Raw genomic sequence first — 8638 nt, forward strand, 5'->3', positions numbered from 1 at the left:
CCCTCGTAGCTCTCCCGGGCCCGGGCCAGAAATCTGAGTCTCACGATTTCTGGTGACCAGCTCCCTCTGCCTCTTGCTCTCCTCTGCTCCTTCCCCTGGCTGAACACCTCCTCCAGGGGAAGGAAACCTGCTGCCCGTGCATCTCCCACGAGGGACGGGGCTGGGGAGCGGTTCTTCGTGGACTCCGGATCCTGGAGGGCGCCTCCGCGGGCCTGGAGGGAAAGGGGCTTCATGCCTGTCGTGGTGAGCCCAGGGTCTTAGGGAGGCAAGCCAGACCCTCTCCTGCCACAGCGTAAGGCCACCAGGGCCCGGGGGTGGCAGGTGACTCAGAAAACCCACCAGGAGCCCAACCTGTACCAAGCCTGAGCTTGGACTCTCCATCTCCAATACCCTTTCCGCACCTGGGGACACCTGGGCCCTCAGCCTCCTGTCTGTGGCTGTTCAGGCAGAGGTGCTTCCTTCTCAAAGGGTCCCCCTTCTCAGTGTGACAGCTCAGCCAGGGGGGCTGGTCCCACTCACCCCACTAAGGCCCAGGCAGGCGGGGGCTGCTGCTGGTGCCCCAAGAGGACCTGGCCCTGTTGCCAGGATGGGCAGGGGCGTGGGTGGGTCTCCTGCACCCCAGTGGGGCTGTACTATGGCAGATGCCATGGAGGGACATAGGCCACAGTCCCTGGGGATGGCTGGCAGACTCCTCTCCTGCTTCCGGTCCAGTTGGCAGTGACGGGAGATTGCTGAATGGTCCCCTGTCTCCCCCAACCCAGTGCCTGCCTTGGGAACAGGACCTGCATTATGGCTGGGGGTGGGGGCCAAGCTCCCAGAGGAGCCCCAGGCCCCACAGCCCGTTCAGCCTGTGCACCTGTTCTGCCAGGGGCAGGCCTGCCCACCAGCGGCTCCTGCCAGTCCCCATGCTGCCTGCTGCTCTGCCACCCTCCCTGTACTGCTCCCCCACCTCAGCCATATTCTCCAGCCCTACAACTGGTGTTTGGAGCCACGGTGGTCCTGGCCTCCCTGGTGATCTGATCCAGCAACTGCACCAGGCTCCAGGACTCTCAGTCCTACGGTGAGGGAGGCTTCGGAGGGTAGCTGGCTCCAAATGCAGGGTCAGCGTCATCTATGTGGCCATGCAGTTTGAAATCAGCCATGGGATTGCACGCAGTGGCCGGGCCTGGGGTTTGGAGGCCTAAGTCTGTGGTCCACCCCTGCTCTGCTCTGATGTCCCATGTGGCACTGGCTCACGTACCACACCTCCCTGAAGGCCACGTGGCTAGGGCTCTAGCTGTCACCCTCTCACAGGCAAATGGAGGACAAGTGGCATGGCTGATTGATTGACACAGCTCACTTTTGGGGTGCCAAATCTGGAGTTCTGAGGTCACCCCAACTCCCAGAACGCCTCCCAACACACACAGCCTTCCAAGCCCCCAGCCCAGAAGTTCGGGGCCTCTTTCCTTGTTCCCACCTGGGACTGCGTGTTTGCTCCAGGCTGGCTCTGGCCCTGGAGGTGCGGCCTGCTGGCCCAGGGCCCTGGACGGGCACAGCCCCATCTAGCTCAACACCTAGCATGCTGTCATCTGGGGACCCGGGAGCTGCTCTATGGACTCGACTGTACAGACCGGGCCCCAGTGTCTTGGGGCTTCCTCCACGGCCTCCCTCTGTCTGTACCCTCTCTGCTCCCACCTCCTGAAGGGCTGCGTGCCCTCCCACTGTCTTGCCCCAAAGCTGCCAGCCACTCAGCACCACAGGCGGGAGCACGAACTCAGGGCTGCGTGGAGCCAGGCTCTCTGCCGTGCCTACCTGGGCCCAATTCTTGCATCACCCCCCCAACTCCTGTGGCCAGGTGCCAGGTGCATGGCCTCTAAGGATATGCCTGGTGCTGGGGCTACAGCTAGAGGCTGAAGGAGGATGCCCTCCTCCACACCTGCAGCCACTTCTCCTGTAGACTGGGGAGGTACACATACTCCCTCACCAGGAAGCTGGGCCAGGGTGGCACCAATGTGATACTCTTGGCTGCCCCCAGGGGGAGCCCTCAGGCAAACTTCACAGCAGGTGTCTTCAAGCACCAGGAGGTGTCTGACTTGTCAGCTGGGTGCATGGCCTGGCATATCACACACACGCGGGACTAACTTTTCTTTTGTTTTGCGTTTTGAGATGGAGTCTTGCTCTGTCACCCAGGCTGGAGTGCAGTGGCATGAATCTTGGATCACTGCAACCTCCACCTCCTGGGTTCAAGCGATACTCCTGCTTCAGCCTCCTGAGTAGCTGGGATTACAGGTACACGCCACCATTCCCGGCTAATTTTTGTATTTTTAGTAGAGATGGGGTTTTACCATATTGGCCAGGCTGTTCTCAAACTCCCGACCTCATGATCCGCCCCCCTTGGCCTCCCAAAGTGCTGGGATTACAGGCGTGAGCCACCGTGCCCAGCCACTGATTTTTTCTTTTCTTTCTTTTTTTTTAGACTGAGTTTTGCTCTTATTGCTCAGGCTAGTGTGCAGTGGTGCGATTTCAGCTCATAACAACCTCCACTTCCCAGGTCCAAGCGATTCTCCTCAGCCCCCCAGTAGTGGGATTACAGGTGCCCGTCACCACACTGGGCTAAGTTTTGTATTTTTAGTAGAGACGGGGTTTCACCATGTTGACCAGGCTGGTCTTGAACTCCTTACCTCAACTGATCCCCCCCGCCCTCAGCTTCCCAAAGTGCTGGGATTACAGGCATGAGCCACCATGCCCAGCAAGGGACTTTTTTTTTTTTTTTTTTTTTTGAGACAAGGTTTTGCTGTGTCGCCCAGCCTGGAGTGCAGTGGCACAATCTCGGCTCAGCGGAACCTCTGCCACCCAGGCTCAACCAATCCTACTGCCTCAGCCTCCCAAGTAGCTGGGACCACAGGTGCGTGCCAGTGCACCCGGCTAATTTCTATGTTTCTAATAGAAATAGGGTTTTGCCGGCTGGGCGCTGACTCACGCCTGTAATTCCAGCACTTTGGGAGGCTGAGGTGGGTGGATTACTTAAGGTCAGGAGTGCAGGACCACCCTGGCCAACATGGTGAAACTCCATTTCTAATAAAAAATGCAAAAAGTAGCTGGGCATGGTAGCGGGTGTCTGTAATCCCAGCTACTGGGGAGGCTGAGACAGGAGAATCACTTGAACCTGGGAGGTGGAGGTTGCAGTGAGCCAACATTGCGCCATTGCACTCTAGCCTGGGCAATGAGCAAAACAACATCTCAAAAAAAAAAAAAAAAAAAAAAAAAGGAATAAATGGGGTTTTGCCATGTTGCCCAGGCTGGTCTCAAACTCCTGAGCTCAAGTGATCCACCCACCTTGGTCCCCAAAAGTGCTGGGATTACAGGCATGAGCCACTGTGCCCGGCCGTGCAGGACTAACTTTCTATCAGAATCACCATCCTGAGAAAAGTTAGGTTTCCATCATTCGCATCCACATCTCCTGCTGCCTTGCAGGGCCCTGTGCAGACGGGAGAGGCGTAGTCAGGACCAGAACCCCCCGCCCACTCCTCCCTTACCCAGCCGCCTTGGAGACCCAGGCTGTGCCTGCAATGTTCTGGGCACTGGGAGTGCAGAAAAGAGCTGGAAGAGGCTCCTGGCCCCAGGGAGCTCACGGAGCGATGGGGCAGGGTGTATGAGCAAACATGCGGGCTTGGTGGCACAACCCTCCCCAAGCCAGTGTGAGGAGCTGAGGCAGGGGAGAGGGACCAAACTCCAGCCTGGCACAGAGGCTACACATGGGCCATGCCAGGCTGGTGCCCGAGACCTCAAGGGTGGGCTGAGATGTGGAGGCTGCTGCACCTCAGCAGAGCCTGGCCAGGCCGGTCTGGAGGTGAGCCAGGCCCATGCCTCTCCACAATAGGTGCAGTGGCCTGCAGGGCCCTGGAGGTGGACTCAGGGGATGCCCGGCGGGCCCCCCGTGCCCGAGGGGAACGTCGGAGGCACACTATCACCAGCGGCATGGACTGCGGCCTGGTGAGCAGGGGCTGGGGCTCTGTGGGGCTCTCCATCTTGTCTGGAGGCTGGAGGCTGGGATGGGAGCAGGAGGGCCTTGAGCCTGGGGGAGTCCATTGTGGAAGTACAGTCAGCTCTGCACATCTCTCTCCCCACGTGGGCTTGAATCCCCTGGAGGGACGGCCCAGGGTCAGGCAGAGGGAGGTCAAGAGGTCATTTAGGGCAGCTATGGTGGCTGCCCAGCCTGCCTCATGAGGTCACTGCTGCAAGCCAGTCTGGCTCCCCAGCTGTGTGTTCACCACAGGTGGACCTCGGGAGGGTGGGCTCAGCTGAAGGGTCAGTCACCCCTCCCCCAGGGAAGCCTGAGTGGAGGGGCTAAGAAAGGCCAAGACCCCTCAGCAGGAGGCACGGGGTTCCTGCTCCAAACGGGCCTACGGGGCTCACACACGCAGGTGTCCTCAGAAGCGTGCGTCCATGCCTGCATTTGCAAACGTGTACATGTGCTGCTGCATTTGTGCCTGTGACTCTGGTGCCCACCCACAGGCAAGCTCATGCATGCATGGACGTGTGCGTGCTCACTGGGGCCAGGCATTCCATGTACATGCACGTGTTGCAGCTGAAGCAGATGAAGGAGCTGGAGCAGGAGAAGGAGGTCCTGCTGCAGGGTTTGGAGATGATGGCGCGGGGCCGTGACTGGTACCAGCAGCAGCTGCAACGAGTGCAGGAGCGCCAGCGCCGCCTGGGCCAGAGCAGAGCCAGCGCCGTGAGTGCCACCGCCCTGTCCCCAGGTCCCCACACTTGGAGACCCCAGCTAACCCCAGGCACCCCTGGGCATTATAGCTGCCCCTATTCCCGGACACTGGCTGTTGATTGCACCCAGGGTGCTGGGACATCCCTTTTCCCCCCGTGGCTGCCCCACTCCTAGGGCCTAAGGCGCCTTGGGCAGACCTCCCATCCCACGTCAGCAATGCCCCTGGGATCCCTCTGGGCTCTCTGCAGCATCAGGAGGCAGAAGAGCCACCTATGGGAACCCCTGTCAAGGCACCATGCTGGCCCTGGCTGGCCCTCTTCTCTGACCACTCGTCCTCTGCTTTCTTCCCAGGACTGTGGGGCTGCAGGGAGCCCCCGCCCACTGGGGCGGCTACTGCCCAAGGTAGAGGAGGTGGCCCGGTGCCTGGGGGAGCTGCTGGCTGCAGCCTGTGCCAGTCGGGTGAGTGTACCCCAAACCCCCACGCCCACGCTGGGGCCCAGGCCAGTTTAGTGCTTCCGGGCCCTCGTCCAGGCCTGCCTAATCCTGCCCTCCCGCAGGCCCTGCCCCCGTCCTCCTCCGGGCCCACCTGCCCTGCCCTGACGTCCACTTCACCCCTGGGCTGGCAGCAGCAGACCATCCTCATGCTGAAGGAGCAGAACCGACTCCTCACTCAGGTAGGGCAGGCGCGGGATGGGTGTGGGTGGGTGACTTCTCATCCGGGTAAGGCAGCCGGAAGGGGTGCGGGGGTGGGGATCCGCAGGCCTTGACCAACTGCGCACCTGCCCAGGAGGTGACCGAGAAGAGTGAGCGCATCACGCAGCTGGAGCAAGAGAAGTCAGCGCTCATTAAGCAGCTGTTTGAGGCCCGCGCCCTGAGCCAACAGGACGGGGGGACTCTGGATTCCACCTTCATTTAGTCCGTGTGGGCAGCGCGGGCCCCCAGGGCCGGCCTGGCACTCAGCCCTTCGAGGGTGTGCGTCCCATCGCACCCACCTCTCTGGCTGGAGACCCCCGGCAGGCCCAGGCACAGTCCCGGAGTAGACGCCTTCCTGCCCTCCTTGCCAGATGGGATCCCCAGGCCTGCCTCCGACTGGCCCCTGCACCAAGCCCTTGACCCCGTTTTGGCTCCTGGTGCTGACATGGGCTGGGACTCTCTTGAGTCCGCATAGTCCGCAGCTACTACTGCCGTTGTCAGTGGACAGTGGGGGACCCCTCCGCGAGTTACCGCCCCCCCGTTTCCAGCGGTGCTGCCCTGGGTCCCATCTCCAGGGAAAGGCACTGCTCTCGCCAGGCTGCACTTCCGACAACGGCCAGCAGAGGGCGCGGGGCGGCTCCGACACGGGTCCAAGGGCAGCTTCCCCCCTCAACCAGGGCACCAGGACAAGGTGGCTGTAGCTCGGACGGAAGCAGATGGAGGGGGTGGGGATGGCCTGTAAGCGGGGGGTGCCCACCTGGCAGGGAAGCCCCAGGGATAACAGTCGGACTTCAGGTCTTGGCCAAGGCTGAGGGACTCTGGCACTGGCTGCAGCGGATCAGGGCGCCAGGGGGCGAGCGTTTGGCCTGCATGTGCCTCCCGCAGACCCTGGGGTGATGGCCTTCCTCATCCTGGCCAGACACTGCCCCACATTGAGTCCCACACAACAACCTGTGAGCCTGGCTCCCCAGGAGGGCCCCCAGACAGCTCCCAGGCACCTCATAGGCAAAGCCTGTTCCCCCTGGACTCAGGATTCTCAAGGTCTGGGGTTCTGCTCACCCCCCTTTCCTCTTATGCCCAGCCTGACCCCAGATTTCAGCTGGGAGAGGCCACTTCCCTCAGCCAAGGAAAACGAGAACCCCCAGGGTACAGGAGGAGGCTGGCACAGGTCCCCTTGCGTGTCATTCCTGTCCCCCTGCCCAGGCCCACTCCCGCTGGTGCTGGGGTACACACTGGTGGGGGGCCCCTGCTCAGCCCAGCCTGGAGGGCCCCAGTGCTACCAGAACCAGGGGCACGGCATCATGGATGGTTCTGCAGCCCAGGGCCCCGATGGGGAGGCAGTGTGTGTGGGGTGCAGGAACCTGATGGGGGGGCAGTGTGTGGGGTGCAGGAACCCGATGTGGGGTCAGTGTGTGGGGCACAGGGACCCCTCATGTCCAGGGCACTTTGGTACACAGTCCCACAAGGCACCTGTCTCAGAGGAGGGGTCCTGGCAGGCAGCGGGGCAACTCCCTTCCGGAACCCAGCTCCATGCTAACCTGCCCACAGCAACCCCACTGAGCCACATCCCCGGCTGCACCTGGCCTGCAGGGGTGTCCCAGGACAGGCCCAAGCCAGCCCAGCGTGCAGCTGCCCTCCTACCCTGAGGATGGGAGTGGGCTTTCCAGGAGACATAAGGATGCCAGGCCTGGATCTCCTGGGCAGGAAAGGGAGCGGATCCTGAGGGCCTATGCCCCACAGCCCCAGCACCACGTGGACTGCAGCGCAGTGGGTGGGCCAGTGGCAGCCGGGGAGAAGCTCCCCCGTCAGCAGGCTGGGGTCTGCCCACCAGGGCCTCCCCACATGTGCCTTTGAGGGTGCCTGCCATGCCCTGGGGGATCCTGGCATCTTTAGAGGGCTGGAAGCAGGAGACAGAACAGTGTCCGTCCCGGGGTGACTTCATCAGGAGACCGCCCACAGAGCTGGACCCCGCAGCTAAAGCGGAAATGTGAGACAGGCTGGCACCTCCAGAAAAACTGCCTCTCAGCCTTGGTGTTCCATGCAAGGTGAAAAAAAATAGGTCCTCCAAGTTTACAGCTTAAAATCAGGCTAGTGTGTGGCCCTGGAGACCACGAGGGGAGAATTTAAAGTAGCCCCGACTGGCAGGGTCTAGGTGGCTGGCAGAGGAACATGCAGACCCTGCAGGAGCCCGCCCTAAGGACACAGAGCGGGTCAGTCTCCTTGCAGGATGTGAGCAGCGTCCCTGGGCTCTATCCACGAGGTGCCAGTAAGGTGTGCAGGTACATACATGTGCGTGCACACCGTTATGACACCCGGAAATGTCTCCGGACGTCTAAATGTGTCCTTGGGGGTAGAAGTGTCCCCATTTGAGAATCTGCCCCAGAGGAACACCACCACACCAGGCCTCAGGACTTTGTGTTGATCAAGTTCCAAGGAAAAGGAACATCTCAGCCGGGCGTGGTGGCTCACACCTGGAATGCCAGCACTTGAGGCCAGGAGTTCGAGACCAGCCTGGGCAACGCAGTGAGAGACCCCATCTCTATGAAAAAAGAAAAAGAAAATAAAAAAGAAAATGAGATCTACGGTTTTAAAAATTCATAAACACCACAGGAAACAACACACTATGAGACCCAGCAGAAGCAACAGATAGACTCTGTAGACCCAGATCCTGGAATTATCAGAGAGAATATAAAGTAACAGTGTTTATATATCTAAAGAAATAAAAGAGATTTCTGGAAATATGAACAAGGAGTGGTATTTATAGTTTCTTACTCCATAAAAAGCATAATCTCTTAATGCTACAAAGAAGACTAGGCCAGGCCCAGTGAATTGCGCCTGTGGTCCCAGCACTTTGGGAGGCCAAGGTGGGTAGATCACCTAAGGTCAGGAGTTTGAGACCAGCCTGGCCAACATGGTGAAACCCCATCTCTACTAAAAATACAAAAATTAGCCAGGCATGGTGTTGGGCGCCTGTAATCCCAGCTACTTGGGAGGCTGAGGCAGGAGAATTGCTTGAACCCGGGAGGCGGAGGTTGCAGTGAGCCGAGATGGCACCACTGCACTCCAGCCTGGGCTACAGAGTGAGACTCTGTCTCAAAAAATAATATTAATAAAATAAACGTTTATCGGTCAGGTGCAGTGGCTCCCGCCAGTAATACCAGCCTTTTGTGAGGCAGAGGTGGGAGGACGGCTTCAGCCCAGGAGATTGAGGTCAGCCTGGGCAACACGGCAAAACCCTGACTC

At 60.1% G+C, this 8638-nt stretch overlaps 1 protein-coding gene across 1 annotated transcript; it reads left to right on the forward strand.

The window, feature by feature from the left end:
* Nucleotides 1-3641: 3641 nt before the first annotated feature.
* SAPCD2 (suppressor APC domain containing 2) lies at nucleotides 3642-8143 on the forward strand. The gene is made up of 6 exons (XM_011957396.1): nucleotides 3642-3675; nucleotides 3860-3972; nucleotides 4568-4714; nucleotides 5054-5161; nucleotides 5260-5376; nucleotides 5490-8143. Exons 1-6 carry the CDS (start codon nucleotides 3642-3644, stop codon nucleotides 5616-5618), a joined length of 648 nt encoding a protein of 215 aa, XP_011812786.1. The 3' UTR covers nucleotides 5619-8143.
* Nucleotides 8144-8638: the final 495 nt, after the last annotated feature.

Source organism: Colobus angolensis, unplaced genomic scaffold (genome assembly GCF_000951035.1).
Source record: "Colobus angolensis palliatus isolate OR3802 unplaced genomic scaffold, Cang.pa_1.0 Scaffold44, whole genome shotgun sequence".
In the NCBI taxonomy this organism is placed as follows: Eukaryota; Metazoa; Chordata; class Mammalia; order Primates; family Cercopithecidae; genus Colobus; species Colobus angolensis.

Bases quoted from the DNA above. Each gene is read 5' to 3' on its own strand.
- SAPCD2 (XM_011957396.1), top strand. From the start codon at position 3,642: ATGCGGGCTTGGTGGCACAACCCTCCCCAAGCCA. The intron at 4,715-5,053 runs GTGAGTGCCACC...CTTTCTTCCCAG, and splicing joins GCCAGAGCAGAGCCAGCGCC to GACTGTGGGGCTGCAGGGAG. The intron at 5,162-5,259 runs GTGAGTGTACCC...GCCCTCCCGCAG, and splicing joins CTGCAGCCTGTGCCAGTCGG to GCCCTGCCCCCGTCCTCCTC.